General features: G+C 35.9%; 1 protein-coding gene across 7 annotated transcripts in view; it reads left to right on the forward strand.

Annotated features, from left to right (window-relative positions):
• The window catches only part of LOC118002836 (ral GTPase-activating protein subunit alpha-1), a 252,275-nt gene that overhangs the window by 41,089 nt on the left and 194,042 nt on the right, over positions 1 to 17,144 (forward strand). For all 7 annotated transcript variants that reach the window (XM_034993443.1, XM_034993440.1, XM_034993439.1 and 4 more), the window contains exons 4-9: positions 2,400 to 2,457; positions 7,565 to 7,608; positions 8,954 to 9,131; positions 10,594 to 10,709; positions 13,848 to 13,986; positions 15,072 to 15,280. In XM_034993443.1, coding sequence (XP_034849334.1) covers positions 2,400 to 2,457; positions 7,565 to 7,608; positions 8,954 to 9,131; positions 10,594 to 10,709; positions 13,848 to 13,986; positions 15,072 to 15,280 — 744 coding nt within the window. The remainder of the gene's footprint in view (positions 1 to 2,399; positions 2,458 to 7,564; positions 7,609 to 8,953; positions 9,132 to 10,593; positions 10,710 to 13,847; positions 13,987 to 15,071; positions 15,281 to 17,144) is intronic.

A 17,144-nucleotide genomic window follows, 5' to 3' on the forward strand; every position in this document is an offset into this window, starting at 1 on the left:
AGGAAACTGAGGTGTATTGATTAGTTAATGGAAGATCTTTCAGGATCTTCCTTCTGTTAAAAAATAGTGTTTATTTTCCTCTATGTAATATATACTGATTGTCTTTAATGAATGACTGAATTTTCTTAGAATAAAAAGATGTTAGATACAGGGCTTTCTTTTTTTTTTTTTTTTTTTTTTTTTAAAGATTTTATTTATTTATTTGAGACAGAGAGAATGAGAGAGAGAGAGCACATGAGGGGGGGAGGGTCAGAGGGAGAAGCAGGCTCCCCGCCGAGCAGGGAGCCCAATGCGGGACTCGATCCTGGGACTCCAGGACCATGACCTGAGCCGAAGGCACTCGCTTAACCAACTGAGCCACCCAGGCGCCCTAGATACAGGGCTTTCATCTTTTGGAAAAAATATTTAACCTTTGTGCTGATGTTTTTTTACTTACAAGGGGGCAATAATATCTGCATGACCTCTACCTTTAGAGACTAATGATGATTTTTAAAAATCAAGAAATTTATAAATTAACTGACTTCCTCTTTTTGGAATAAAAAGCATCATTAGTGTTAATAATATGATACAGGATTTATAATCTGTTTTCTTCTGTTAAGACTACACATGGTTTCTTTCATCTTTATAGTAATCACATAAAAATAAAGACATGTTTATTTACATTTTATAAGAGGTTAAATCTGAAGTATAATAGTCATAATTTAGGAATGTTTCTTTTTTTTTTTTTAAAGATTTTATTTATTTATTTGACAGAGACAGAGATAGCAAGAGCGGGAACACAAGCGGGGGGAGTGGGAGAGGGAGAAGCAGGCTTCCCGCCGGGCAGGGAGCCCGATGCAGGGCTCGATCCCAGGACTCTGGGATCATGACCTGAGCCGAAGGCAGACACTTAACGACTGAGCCACCCAGGCGCCCCAGGAATGTTTCTGAGTAGTTTACAGACTTATCTTTTCAACTTCTAATTTTATCTCTTTCCACACCAAAATAAATACAATTACACAATTGTTGGCTAGAGAACTTTGAAGAGGGCAATGGTAAAGAAGTTTGTTTAATTCATGTAAAATTTCCTCATCATTCTCTTGTATGAGATGGACTAATAAGATCAAATCAAGTGGAAGATAGGTGTAAAACATGCATACTATCTTTTGGGGCAGAATAGTATAAAAGTACACATTTTGGAATTAAGCATATCAAGATTGGAATCAGTTCTTCCACTTTCTAATTTAAGCACATTACTTGACCCATTTTCTCATTTTTTAAATGAGATTAATAAACTCTCTCTTTAGGATGGTTCTGAGGATTAATGAGATACCATTACATGTAAAAATATCTAGTGTTTGGCCCTTATGAACACTTTGGTTCATGGCATTTCTGAAGTATAACAGTATAGTAAGAGCAGCAGTAACAACAAACTCACACACACAAAACTCATTCAGCAAGCGGATGAGTACTGGGAGCATAGTTCAGTACCATAGTAAGGCAGCTGTTGAACTAGATTAATTCACACAGTAGAAATTTGTAAAGGGAATTAAGGTAAAATTTTGAAAGTGTTATATGTAAAAAGTGTTTACTTCCAATTAATGAAAACCTGTATTAGTTTAACTGTAAGGATCCTGAATTTTTAAATATTGTTCTTATACCTATAGCCATCGTAAATATAAGTACCTTTGGGTTCACATGAATCAAATCAGTACAAATATTTGCTGTGATTTTTGTGAAAATCAAAACAGGAGGAAGAACTACTCAAAGTGAGACAAAATGTCACACAAATAGTAGTATCTGAAAGGATTCAGAACTTATCAGTAATACCCACAATATGGAAATTCTAAGAATAGTAAATGATCATTTTGAAATATGCTAGAGTTCGTTATTTATTTAAGATTTTATTTATTTATTTGACAGAAAGAGACACAGTGAGAGAGGGAACACAAGCAGGGGGAGCAGGAGAGGGAGAAGCAGGCTTCCCGTGGAGCAGGGAGCCCGATGTGGGACTCGATCCCAGGACCCTGGGATCATGACCCGAGCCGAAGGCAGACGCTTAATGACTGAGCCACCTAGGTGCCCCTAGAGTTCGTTATTTAATCCATAAAGGGGAATATACTTACTTTCCACATCACTGTAAAAGATAAACTTCATTAATGTCTTGTTCCAAATCTTCGTTAGTATAGCTTGTTGGGTTTTGTTTTTGGTGTTTTCAAATACTGATCAATGTGTCAATGCTGAAATAGTGCAAGTACTGTCAGATTAACTCAAATGCTATTTTGTGTTTGTGATGCTGTCTTTTACATAAGAAACTGTTATAGGCTTATTATAAGCTCTTTGTTTAATTTTTCACATTGCACAGAATGTGGACTCATTACTTGCTTTTCATTCTTTGTTTTATTCATACTGATTTTTAGAAAATTTTACAACTTCTTCCAGAGAGAATTCATCAGCGATGGCAGTTTCATAGTATTGGTAAGTGATTTAAATATGTATTTCACATTTGACATAAATGATAATATATGAAAATGCTCTGTAGTGGGTTAGTCATTACTTGAAATGAATTTCTAGTTTATGTTTTAGTAAAAACAAATTAAAGAATATAGGACTATCCTTAATGGGAGTATGAGATAAAAATGTAGATGAAGGATTTCCAATCAAAATGGCATATTAAATTTCTTTGATCTGTCTGTTCCTTTACTTTAGTAATGATAAAACTAAAAAACCAAAAAAATAAAAGGCTCAGCATCAAAATAAACATCTCAGAATCAGAAATGTAAAGTGCCAGGTAGAGTGAATATTTGGGCTCCAGATTTGAAAGCAAGCGGTGTCATCCGGTAGTTTGCTCCACAGAAAATAGTGAGGGGAACTAGAGTTAACTTTCTTGCTTGCAGGGCCAGAGGAGAGCTTTCTAGATCATGGAATGAAGCCAAAAAGGAAAAAGGGCAAAAAAACCCCTGCTGTGGATTACTGTCAGAGACTAAGTAGGGAGGAGACCACAGACTTTCTGTTTCCAGGAACTAAGCCAAGGTGCTTGCCGGTTTGGAGTCTGGTCTTAATAACAATAACAATATCACCACAGGGCTCTTGAGCTCTTGTTCTCAGACATTTTCCCCCTCTGTGGTTAGAAGGGAGTCTGCAGGTAAGCATTGTTGGCTTTGGTTTGGGTGTCTCAGTGATGGCAGTTTTGATTGCTAATGATTCTCATGACCCTTCTCATTGGGAATATGTGGATGGCCACCCTGTCTACATTGTTGAACTAGAATGTTATAGGCCTTATATTCATTTGTAAAACGTATTCGTTTCTCTTAAAAACGAAAGTCATAGATTTTACTTAGGTCCCACATTTTTTAATCCATTATAGCCAGTGAAATCTTTTTGGACACAGTTTATAAATGGGCAGAGGATTCGAATAGACATTTCTCCAAGATATACAAATGACCAATAAGTACATGAAGAGATGTGCAACGTCGTTAGTCAGTAGGGAAATGCAGATCACAACTCTAAGGAGATACCACTTCACATCTACTAGGATGACTATAAGCCAAAAAATAACAAGTATTGGTGAGGCTGTGGAGAAATTGGAACCCTCGAACATTGTTGGTGGGAATGTAAAATGCCACAGCTGCTTTGAGAACCAGTCTGGCAGTTCCTCAGAATATTAAACATAGAGCTCCTCTATGACCCAGCAATTCCATACCCAGATATACCATACCCAAGAGAAAGGAAAACATATGTCTGCATAGAAATGTATACTCTAATGTTCATAGCACCATTTTTCATAGTAGCCAAAAGATGGAAATTACCCAGTGTCTGTTAACTGATGGTTAGATGAATAAAATGTGTTTTATTTCAAAAAAGAAGTCTCTTGTGGGGCTTTGAAACTATAAGTTTTCAAAAACTTTTATAAGTTTTATTTATTTCTCATAGACAGTGAGAGAGGGAACACAAGCAGGGGGAGTGGGAGAGGGAGAAACAGGCTTCCCATGGAGCAGGGTGCCCAATGTGGGGCTCGATCCCAGGATCCTGGGATCCATGACCTGAGCCGAAGGCAGACGCTTAACCAACTGAGCCACCCAGGTGCCCCTAAGAGTAGCTTTATTGAATTATAATTTATATAGGTAAAATTCATCTATTTAAGTAAATAATTTAGTGATAAGCCTTCCCAATTAATTCCAGAAACAAAAGGAACTCTGGACATCTAGGAAGGATATTGATGCAGGGGCTAAAACCAAAATCCTAAGTAGTAAAGTCTTTTAGAATGAACTTTTTGGATAAAGTTTGAGACTAAATATAACATACCCATTATATATAAGCAACTCTTACAACTTGATAATAAGATGATAAGACAAATATTTTTAAATTGGCAAAATATTTGAGTAGGTTTTATATCAGAAGAGATATGAATTAGTAATAAGCACTTGATAAGGTACTCAATAAAATAGTGAAATCCTATTTTGTGTTTCATAATCATAAAAATGTCTTTGAAGGTTGTTTATGAAGAAAGTTTTTTTTGAGACATCTGAACTTCAAAAGTTTATTGTATCTTCTAAGGAATGTAGCCTTAAATCTTCAGAAGAGCTTTAGGCTCTCTACTTGTCATGATTAATAATAGTCCAGTAAATGTCTAACTTTGAGAAGACACATAAGTGGTCATTTTTCTTTGTCATCTAGAAAAATCCTAAGACTGTTTTCTTTCATTTTTGTCTTATATATAAAGGAAAATAAATCAATGAATCTAGTTGATTTTTTAAAAGTAGCTTTTTTTTTTTTTTAAGAATTTTTAAAATTTATTTATTTGACAGAGAGAGAGAGTGAGATGCTTAACTGACTGAGCCACCCAGGTGCCCCTAAAAGTAGCTTTATTGAATTATATTTTATATAGGTGTAAAATTCATCTATTTAAGTAAATAATTTAGTGATTTTCAGCAAATCTTTAGAGTCACCACTGTCTAGTTTTAGAACATTGCCTCACCCTGAAGTATTCCTTCAAGCCCGTTTACAGTTAGTGCCTTTCCCACCACCACAGTCTGCTTTCTGTGCTCAATAAATGTCTTTTTTTGACATTTCATATAAATGAAATCATATAATTTATAGTAGTTTGCATTTGGCTTCTTTCACTTAGCATAATTTTTTTGTTTGTTTTCCATATTATAACATGTATTATCATTCCTTTTTATTGCTGTATAGAGTACTATGATATGGCTGTATCATGTTTTATCTACTCACCAGTTCATGGGCATTTATATTGTTTCTAGTTAATTATACCTCACTTATTCTATTCGTTTTATTGTAGATTCCTTTCAGTTTTCTAAATATAGGAACATGTCAACTGCAATTTAAGATAGTTTTACTTTTTTTTTAAAGATTTTATTTATTTATTTGACAGAGAGAGCGAGAGCAGGAACACAAGCAGGCGGAGTGGGAGAGGGAGAAACAGGCTTCCCGCCGAGCAGGGAGCCCGATGCGGGGCTCGATCCCAGCACCCTGGGATCATGACCTGAGCCGAAGGCAGATGCTTAATGACTGAGCCACCCAGGCGCCCCGATAGTTTTACTTTTTTATTTCCAATCTGGTACCTTTAATTTCTTTTCTTTTCTTTCTCTCTCTCTCTTTCTTTCTTTCTTTCTTTCTTTCTTATTGTTTCTCTAGTATAGTGTTGAATGAAAGTGGTGAGAGCAGACACTCTTGTATCATTCCTGATGTGTGGGAGAAAGCAGTTACTCTTTCACAGTTATGTATGGTGTTAGTTATTTTTATAGCTATGACAAGGACCTTTATTATAGTATTCCTGGGAATAGCAAAAATTTGAAAACAAACCAAATGTCCTAACATAAATAAGATTAATAGTATGGAATGGAATTGTACACAGCAGTTAAAGTGAATTAATTAGAGCTATATAGATCACTATAGATAAATTTCAGAAGCTAATGTTGGTTGTGAAAAGTTACTTAGGTAGGGGGGCCCTTGGATGGCTCAGTCATTTGGGCGTTTGACTCTTGATTTCGGCTCAGGTCATGATCTCAGGGTCGTGAGCTTGAGCCCCAAGTGGGGCTCTGCGCTGAGCATGGAGCTTACTTAGGATTGAGCAGCACCCCCAGCCCCTTGCGCCGCTTTCTTGCACATGCACTCTCTCTCTCAAAAAAAAAAAAAGTAACTTACAGGAAGGCTTGTTTTGTATATCATATGTAAATGTAAGGTTTTTGTTTTAAAAAACAAACTTCAGACTTAATCAGATTTGGTATTCTGTTTTATGTTCTTTTTCTGTTCCAGAATCCAGTCCACGATACCACAGTGCGTTTAGCATACATAGATTTTTTTAGGGGAGCTGATTAAAGACTGGGGTTTACATAGTATTGTTTTAAGAAATTGAATTTGTGCAAACATAAGGTAGAGAATTGCAGATAAATCAACACAGTTTTATTTGAAATATTAAAGCTTGGGGCGCCTGGGTGGCTCAGACGGTTAAGCGTCTGCCTTCAGCTCAGGTCATGATCCCAGCGTCCTGGGATCGAGCCCCGCATTGGGCTCCCTGCTCAGTCAGAGGCCTGCCTCTCCCTCTCCTACTCCCCCTGCTTGTGTTCCCTCTCTGTCTCTATGTCAAATAAATAAAATTAAAAAAAAAAATTAAAGCTTATTTTTGTATGACAAATGAAACTTAACCAAATAAAATCCAGGCTTGATCTGTGTGTGTGTGTGTGTGTGTGTGTGTTTTGTATGTGTGTGATCTTGATATTATTAGAAAGAATAAAAAAATAGGATTAGAATAAATAGCTATGGAAGAGATTCTTGTTACTGACATAAGGTTTTAAATATATAAACCAATTCTAAATATTTTATTAATTTATAAATAATAACCCTAATATAAAAATATTTTGGAAATAATACAAATCTGGATAATGTTTTTTTCTGGGGAAGGAAGGAGAATGATTTGACATGGTTTCAAAGGAGGCTTCAATGATACTTGTTAGATAAAACATCAAAAATAAGGTAAATAAATGAAATTTTGAAATTATAGGAAACATGGGACTGTATTTAGATTTATTTAGACCAAATGGCGGGTCTCTGGATGTTTGTTAATGTAATTTCAATATTTTATTATAGAGTTGAAAAATTGTATAAATTTAAAAGGAATATTAAAGATAGCTTTGAATATTCTGAAAAAGAAAGTACAATGAAAATGTTTGTTAGGAAATATTAGAATTATAAAGTTCATGTGGTTAACTAAATGGAAGTTCCCTGCAGTGGTTTTTATTTGTATTAGTGATGCAGAAAGTATTTAATTGTATTCTTAATCTTAAGTAAGAGATACACAGAGATAATGTTGTAGTAAATGCAATTTTGGGATTAGGGTTTGTTTCAATAGACTAAATCATGTTTAATTCCAATAGAACATGTGTTGAAAAGGTGACTACATGCCCTTCTAGTCCCAAGATTATGGCCAGAGGGATATCAGGGTCACCAAGAATAATTTGGAGGTTGCCAAGGACTTGTTTAAAGTGTTTTCAAGTCTGACCGAGAACTCTGACATTTGGAAACAACTAAGAAAATATGAGTATTTTAAATCGTGTTTCCTTTTCAGGATTAATTTTAAAGAAACTACTCCACACAGGAAACTCCTTGAAGGTATAATTATATTTTTTTTCTATGACTTTTAAAAAAACTGTCTCTTGTTCTACTTTTCCTACATCAACTTTTTTTCTAAAGAATTGTGAGTTGTCTTTAGTTCACTTAGTTGAAGTGAATTGACTTAAAATAAAATATAGCAACATACTCAGTATGTGTGAAAATACATACTGGGTTGACCAGGCTATTGAAAAACTTTTGCCACTGCATTGAGTGATTCACTAGAAATACTTTGCTCTCTGGTTCCCAGAAGACAAAAATTATTTACAAATTATTCTTTATATTACTATAACTATTCTTAGATGTAGGGAAGAATGATGGATCTATATTAAAAAGTTGATTTTATTTCTTTTCTTTTTCATTATCTCATTGTGCTCTGGTAAGAGAAGCTACCCAGTGCAAAAGCATCTTGTAGGTTAAGTGAAAGTTTCATATTGTGGGTGGTTTTGGTGTCAAGGCTTGGTATAGCAGTACAAAGGAATAAGCCTTCCTAATTGTTTGTTTTCTTGTTATCTCTCTAAACTGTAAGGGTGGCAGCTGTTGAACAGCTTTGACAGTGGCCATTTACCAAGCTGTGGTAAGGCAGTTTCCAAAGCTACCAGTGAGATTAGCTTAATGAAGAACTTTGTGTTTTGCTTGTCAGAGATTGAATGTTTTTCTGTCTTTTCCTGTTTTCTTCCTGGGAGAGAATTTATGCATTGATTGAAATATTTGTTGTCTTCTGTATATGGGGTATTGTTCTAGGTACTTAGAATATAGTAACCGGTCAAAATTTCTGCTTTGCAGGTTAGCAGCAAATAATAAGTAGATGACATAATTTCAGAGAGTGGTAAGCTTTTTTAAGAACAAGAACATTGATTTAGCAGGGTACCAAGATCCCCATAACCATTCCACCTTTTACCACCAAAGTCACTGTACAGGGAAAGTTATTGCCCTCTTTCTTCTTGGTTCTTGGATTAGACCAGTGGTGTTGGGAAAGAGGGAAGTAAACAAGAAGGAAATAATTTTCTGATTTTTTTCTTTTTACCAATGGAAATTAGAGAATAAAGATTATCTTATGGCTGTAAGTAGTTAGAGGCCAAATTTATTCTGTATTTGTTCAAAATCAGTGAATTTAAATTTACAAATAATGAGGGCTCAATAAATGACATGGGTATAGTAGCCCTTCCTCTTTCCTTCCCTCCCTCTTTCCTTCTTCCTTTTCTCCTTTTTCCTTTACCTCTTTCTGTCCTTCCTCTCTTTTGCCAAGTAACACTCTCTAATCATCTAGAGAATTTTGGCCTTAAAAGTAAGAAAATATTTCCCTTATTAGTAAATATACTGTTTTTCATTTTATTTATTTTAGATCAGACGGGAAGGTGTTCGTCTTTTCTTATTATGGTTGCAAGCTCTTCAGAATAACTGTAGCAAAGAACAGCTTTGGATGTTTTCATGCTTAATTCCCGGATTTTCAGCACTACAATCTGAACATGGACCTCGAACTTTAGATAATCTCATTAATCCTCCACTCAACCTTCAAGAAAGTAAGATTCATGAGATCTTATCCATCAGTATTTTAATATTTCCTGTGTAGTTTATTAATGTATTTTTAAAATGTCCGTATGTTTATTAACTCGGTAATTCAAGGCCATGTTATAAAATTTAGGTTTTATTATTTTTTGCCTATGATGAGGCCAACAGATCAGAAGATGATTGACATAAAAAAATAGTTACAGTTCCCAAGGGAGAGAGCATGCCACACCAGGAAGGGTGGCCACATGGGGAAGTACCAGGGTCAGTCAGGGGTAGGGCATTAAAGGCAAGAGCCCTTATTGTGATTTCTGTAGGTAGAAACATTTGAGGCAGTGTGAGCAGTCCTGTGATTGGCTCGTTTGGATAATTTCAGCAGGCTTAGGTGCATAGGGGCTGTCCCTCATTGTCACCCACGTACCTGGGTGATTAGGTCAGGGGAATAGTGGCCTTGAATGTGAGAGCTGGGTAGAAGAGGGGTAGAGGTGTGGACTCTGGACTGGTTGGTTTGTGTATGGAAGGCATGTTCTCTGGCCCATCTTTACCATCTCTGGGAATTGGCTGGGGAGGGACATTCTCTCCCTGGCCAGCAAGGCTTCTGGTGTCAAGCATCAGAAACACATGGTTAATAGAAGCCATTTTACATTTATCTTTTATTTCTAATTCTCATGTGTCGTCTTGTATCCTTGAGTTAATTTGGATGTACATTGAAGTACAAGAGTATTTTACTTTGTGCCAAGAGGACTGTAACAAAATCTATTTTTGTGAGCTTAATTACTTGGCTAATATTTACTAAGAAACAGGTTTAGGAACCTGCCTATATCAAACTAGGTGCTGCTTAGGAAATATTTAAGAGAGTTCAGCTAGTTGTTGGTCAATTTTTTTGAATTTGCGTTTATTATAATGAATGTTTTTGAATATCGGAACATTTTCGAAAATGTAAAAGTTTCTTATTTTATACACGGACTTTTGTAATCAAGGAACTAAGATGCTATCCTTTCTTTTTGAGAGGGAAATATCATTTTATTCTTTGAATAAAGGAGCTACCTTAAACAGTAAAAGTGGTCATTACTAGAGTAATAAGTCCTTTAATTGATAAATAAGGTCATTATTGTTGAGGCTTCTCGTCATACTGTGGAATTTTTGTAATGGGCTGGAATTTTTGTAATGGGCACACAATGTAAATTTTAAAATATGAGTTTTTTTCCAAGTAAGATTCACTCTTAAGCCCTTTGTTATCTGTCTATCCATCCCTGTCACATTCTCTCAAGGGGTTATGAAACAGCTGATTATTAAACTTTATGGCTGTTGTGATGGGCTGTTAGGATGATCTCAGATTTATTTCAAGGTTCAATCATTAGAACGTTTTCAAGCGTATTCATTGCATATATGTCTTACAGTTAAATTTTATTTGGATCACATTATTTCATTGTTAAATTTGTTTTCTGATTATACTAAACTTTTGTCTCTGTATAGCTCAAGTCACTATAGAGGAAATCACTCCTCTTGTCCCTCCACAATCAGGAGACAAAGGTCAAGAAGATCTCACAAGCTATTTTCTTGAAGCACTTTTAAAATACATAGTAATTCAGGTATGTGTTATCCTCTTTGATATCACCCCTCTTACCATCTTTGTGTGGGTAATTAATTTTTCTCTCTCTTACCATTATTATGTTGGAGTAGATATTTGCTTATTTTCTTGAAGGAGGACAAATTTTTACTTTTGAAAATGTATGTTAGTATGCCTTTCGTGAAATAAAAATCATTGGCGGGATTATGAGTCTCGTAGAAGGGGAGCTAGAGAGAGAAAATCTTGAAGTAGACTCTTTTATGTATATACCTTCCTCTGTGGGCCAGTTGGGTTTACTTTCCAATCCTTTCCTTTATAATCAGTGGTTGTGGTCTTTAAGTAGTAACTGTTTGATTTAGGAATCAACCTGCCAAGAGGCAGCCAGTAGGGAGATAGGCTGAGAATGGGGTTTTGGGTGGAGGAATGTAATTTACACTTTAACCTGTTTGTACTCTGTAAATTTCTAGGTGAATGTATTTTTTGTAAGGTAACCTGTTCATCCCTACATATGAAATGTGCATGCCCTGGTTGATGAAAACAATCTTAGCATATACACATTTCTTGTAACTATTCCAAACACAGAAATTCCTTATGCCTCAGAAACTAACATTAGAAAGTTAATTTGGACCCTGATTGAGATTGCCAAGGTTTAAATCTGATTCTACATCTTACTGATAGTGTCACCTTTGGTAAATTAACCTCTCTGGCTTAAAATAGACATAAAAATAATACCTATCCTATTTTGGTGTTTGAGGGTTAAATAATTAGTAAAAGTACTAAAAAAAAATACATGACACAAAGTGCTCTGTGGGTGGTAGTTGTTACTGTCATTATTATTACCAGTTTTTCTTTTTTAAAAAACAACTTTTATACCTCATATAGATTTTTAAAATTGTTTTGCTGGTTTATTGAGATATAATTGACATATAGTAAACTGCAATATTTGAAATATACAATTTGATGACATTTATTTCATGTATACAGCCATGTAACCGTCACCATAATCAAGATAATGACCTGTCTCCCCTAAAAGTTCTCACATGCCTTTGTAATACATCCTTTTCCACTCCTAACCACTACCTCATTCCCAGGCAACTGTTGATCTGATTTATGTCACTACAGTTTGCATTTTCCTTATTTTCATATAAATGGAATCATATGGTACATACTTTTTTTTTTGGTCTGGCTTCTTTTTTCTATCATAATTTTTTTGAAAATCATCCATATTGTTGTGTATCAATAGTTTGGTTCTTTTTATTGCTGAGTAACTTTTCATTGTATGGATATAACATGCTTTGTTATTCAGTCACCTGTTGATGGTGATATTAGTTGTTTCCAGTTTTTAGCTATTACAGATATAACGGCTGTGAATATTGATAAACTAGTCCTTATGTGGACATAAAATTTTTTCTCGTGGGTAAATACCTAGTAGTGGAATAGCTGGGTTGTAGAGTAGGTACATATTGACTTGTTTAAGGCACTGCCAAGCTGTTTTCCAAATGGTTGTACCTTTTTACATTCCACCAGCAATCTTTGAAGCTTAAAAGTTGCTTCACATCGTCACCAACAGTTGGTATGGTCAGTATGTAATTTTAGTTATTCTAAAGTGAGTAATGTAGGGGCACCTGTTAGGTGGCTCAGTCAGTCCTGGCTCAATCCCAGGACCCCGGGATCATGACCTGAGCTGAAGGCAGACGCTTAACTGACTGAACCACCCAGGCACCCCCCCATTTTTTTTTTCAACTCCCTCCAAGTTGTTTAATAATAAAAAAGAAGATAGTACATATACATAAACCTGATCTCCCACCACCACCCCTCCTGTACTCCCAGTGACTAGCTCCAAAATGTAAAAATGTCCCTTGTCCCTCCTGGGGACTAACTTCCCACCTCCAACCCCCCAAATAGAGAAACAAAAGAATAAAGAGTGTGTAGGAGGCCACCCACCCCAAAACTTCATCTCACTCAGTACCTTCAAAGAAAGAAGCAGGAATTAGGGGTCCAGAGAAATGAGAGGAGCCCTATATTCCAAGAAGGGGCAAGAAGAGAGGTGAACCCACTCATCTCCAATTAAGTACTTAACCCCACACCCTGTCTTTCCTTTACGAATTGCTCAAGCCCAGAGATCAGAGAACTTAGAAAAACCCCACTTGGTCATCCCCACGTCCCTCCCACTCCCCACCAGCTCTAAGTCAGTGTGAGTTACAGAGGTCAGGGGTGACTGAGGTAGGGGGCCTGGTGGGAGGCCTGGTGGGCCTGGCTGGCTGCAGAAGCTGGCAGGGGACCACTTGTGGCATTGCCGGGGCCAAGGACGGCTGTTTTCGGAGTGAGAGGGACACCATGGAGGTCTTGGTATGAATCACCCTGATGTTTGGCTCAGGTCATGATCTCAGGGTTATAGGATTGAGCACCCCATGTTGGGCTCCCTGCTCGCAGGGAACCTGCTTCTCCCTCTCCTCCCTGCTCGTGTGCGTGCTCACGCTCTCCCTCTCAAATAAATAAATAAAATCTTAGAAAAAAATAGTGAATAATGTATAGTGGTATCTCAATGAAGCCTACTCTGGGCCTTTGCCATCCCCCTACTTAGCTATCTTCTTCACCCTACTGGAATTATCACACCCTATATTTTACTGCTCTTTCCCTCTTATCCCCCACCCCCTTACTCCATGGACACTGTCCTCACCCCTCTTGGGCTCTAAGTCTCCACTGGGCTGCCGCCTCTGCTACATCCCCTTCATGGATGCCCTGCATTTTGTCGTTAGGCTCTAATTATCTGCACTTGACTGCCACTGCTTTCACTCTTTCCCCCACTCCCACTCACATATGCCTATTTTGTATGACTTTTAAGGCTGAATTATTCAGGACAGGGCAAAAGGGGAAAGAACATTAGTATCTTTGTCATTAGAGCCAAGTCTGGGTCAACTTTGAAAATTTTCAGATCACACTTTAACTTCTAAGATTTTTGTAATTTAACATATATAATGCATTTACATGGCATTATACCAGTTTTTGCTATTTGTCCTTTATATATATATTTAGCTCTGTATCTTTAGAGTATAACAGATTAGTGTATCGCCTAAGTGACCTTTTACAACCTTGTTTATGATAGCTAATAATTGTTTCTGTCTCATGGAATGATTCTGATTGTATTTTTTATTTTTAGGTAAAAAGTTTAGAATGGAAGAACAAAGAAAACCAAGAAAGGGGATTTTCATTTTTGTTTTCACATTTTAAGAAATATTACTTGCCTTATATTTTCCCAAACATCTGCAAGGAGAATAGTTTATATCATCCTGTACTTGGTAGGTAGTCTGTGGAATTTTCTAAAAGGTCACACGTAAGAATAAAATATACCTCAATGTAAGGTTGGCATTTGTTACCTGCAGAAAACTGACAACATTTAATATTTGCATTGGTTGTTTAGAGATACTATACCATGATTCATAGAGAAAGTAGAATTTTACTAATAGGAAAGTTTAATTGAGAGTAAAGAGATTTTTTAAAAAAATGTCTTCTCTGGATCTCACTGATAGGAAAAATTAACCCACCATAAATATTTGATATTATACATTAAACTTCTGCTATTTGGTATGATCCTTAAACTATATTATAAATTTTAGTCCCTCCATTGTATAATAAAAGGGACCTCTTTAAGGTCCCCCAAGGATTCAATTTAGTATGTCTTATTCAAGTTCTGTATGAATAATGACGTTGTCATATATTTTGATGATGTCTTGTCCAGTATTTAGTGGCTGTGCCAAAATGGCTGAGCCTTGAAACTAGAGCCTTTCTGACAAATCTTGGTTTAAAAGCAGACCTCTTCCATATATAGAAGCCACTGCAGTTTGTATGTAGAAATTTTTTTTTTTTTTGCAGAAAGATGTTCCTGTTTTAAGCTTTGCCAAGTTTAGGCAGCTAATAGACTTAGGCATAATCATTAAGGCTTGTAGAAAGGGCTTAAATTAGAGTAGCAGATCTTTGCCATTGAGAACAATATTTGCTTTAAAAATATTTTTGCTATAAAAATCAAGGAAAAATTCTCATACTTTGTATTCAAAATTTGTATCTCAGTCGTAGGTTAATTGAAGTGAGTTCTCATTAATTTTAAATGGCTCTGGAAGCCTTTCTGTACTTAGACAGGATTCACTGAGCCTTTTAGTGATGTTTTGCAAAAAGACATGTTTCCCTATAGCAATATATGGTTCACTCTTCTAGATTGCATGTTAATATCTAGCAAATTATTTTAAAATGTCATTTTAAATCTACTTTTAAAACAAGGGTATCATCACAAGGGTATCATCACATCTCAAATGTTTAAAAATGTAGATTTAGCTAAGCATAATAATTTTCTTATTTTGGTTTTTGTTTTCCTTTTATTTTTCTGTAGATATCCCACAGGTGAGACCAAAGCCACATTATGTTATGATAAAGAAGGATGCCGAAACCAATGAAGCAATCTATTGTACAAAAGAACCTTTCATTAAGGCTCGTGTTATTGTCATTCGTTGGCTGGTTTCTTTCTGGCTTGAGCCAAAGCCCCATACAGGACCTCATATTCCTGGGATGGAAGGTGAAGTCTTGCCAAAGAATATTCAGGTAATACACCACAAAGGGCAAACTTTAAAAATGGCTTAAGAGATGTGTCTACGGATTTCAGTTGCCTTAGATGTAGAACAAACTTAAATGATGGTAATATTTTCTTTGTATAAATGTATTTTGTAAATCCAAATTTTAACAATTATTATAGAATCAGTAGGCTTCTTAATAAAAAAAACTTGGAAGATATAGAAGATAATTCTAGTCATGTATGAGTCTCAGCTTCTAATTTATTACTGTATTTTATGTTAACTGTGCTGTACTAAAAATATTCTGAATGGTACACACAAGTTCTTGCAGTTGGAAATGATTTGTAATCATAGTTCTTTTTTGATTTCTGAGCATTCACAGAATGCTGATTTAAAGTCTTGTCTCCCAGGGCGCCTGGCTGGCTTAGTTGGTGGAGCATGCAACTCTTGATCTTGTGGGTTGTGGGTTCAAGCTCCATGCTGGGTGTAGAAATTACTTAAAAATAAAATCTTTCAAAAAAAAAAAAAAGTCCCCATCTCATTTTCCCTTTTTTCAGCAAGGGCACTGAGTCTAGAAATGTGATATAAAATTATACCCAGCTATACAATGGCGGGACTAATATTTAAACTTCTGGTATTTTTTTATTAAACAGTTTCCCTGTTTTTCACACATTGTTTTTTTATCACTTTCTTTTTTCTCAACGTGTGTTTTTTCTGAACTTACCTCTAATCTAGTATTTTTAAATAATTTTTATTTTCCTTTTCTCAGACTTTCTTTACTTTTAAAAATCTTAAACTTTGTGTGTTTTTGTTATGACTTCTTAGATCTTTTACAAATTAAGTGGGGGAATAAAGTGTGTGTTTAGTTAATTAGTATTCAGGAAATATAAAATTTTTATATTCCCTTTAACCTTTTATTTGTAGCCAGCTATGGGTATGTTTTCCCTAAAACTTCATTCTAAGGTCTCTACAAATAATTATTAAGTGTAGAAACTCTCAAGCAGAACTATTTTTCATGATCCCAGAACTTAATGCGATTAAACCACAGAGTTTTTGATTGGGAAGGCATATTTGAAATCATTTACTTAAAACCTTTTGTTTTATAGATGACAAAACTGAGACCAAAAATTGAGTAACTTACTAGAAAGTAATTTGCTATACCATGGAATAGCTACTACTATCATACCATGGTAATAATTTCCTCATCACCAACCTTAAGACTTTTACTTTATCCCTAGGTTGTCTTCATCTTCAGTCATGGTGAAAATTCTTTTTTTTTTTTAAGATTTTATTTATATATTTGACAGAGAGAGAGACAGTGAGAGAGGGAACACAAGCAGGGGGAGTAGGAAAGGGAGAAACAGGCTCCCTGCTGAGCAGGGAGTGCAACTTGGACTCAATCCCAGGACCTTGGGATCATGACCTGAGCCAAAGGCAGACATTTTTTTTTTTTTTGAAGATTTTATTTATTTATTTGACAGAGACACAGCAAGAGAGGGAACACAAGCAGGGGGAGTAGAAGAGGGAGAAGGAGGCTTCCTGCAGATCAGGGAGCCCGATGCGGGGCTCGATCCCAGGACGCCGGGGCTCAATCCCAGGACGCTGGGATCATGACCCGAGCCGAAGGCAGATGCTTAACCCAACTGAGCCACCCAGGCGCCCGATGGTGAAAATTCATTTAAGAGAATATAGAGTGTTCTCTTGAGTTTTCTTTCTTTCAAGATTTTATTTTTAAGTAATGGCTACAGTCAATGTGGGGCTCAAACTTACAACCCCAAGATCAAGAGTCACACTCTGTCCCGACAGAGCCAGCCAGGTGCCCCATTCTTGAGTTTTCTTATATTTTCTTTTGGCTTCCTTTCTACTTCTGTCATAACTTTTCTTCCATTCCTTTG

This window comes from Mirounga leonina, unplaced genomic scaffold (genome assembly GCF_011800145.1).
Source record: "Mirounga leonina isolate KUSES-001 unplaced genomic scaffold, KU_Mleo_1.0 Mir_83, whole genome shotgun sequence".
In the NCBI taxonomy this organism is placed as follows: Eukaryota; Metazoa; Chordata; class Mammalia; order Carnivora; family Phocidae; genus Mirounga; species Mirounga leonina.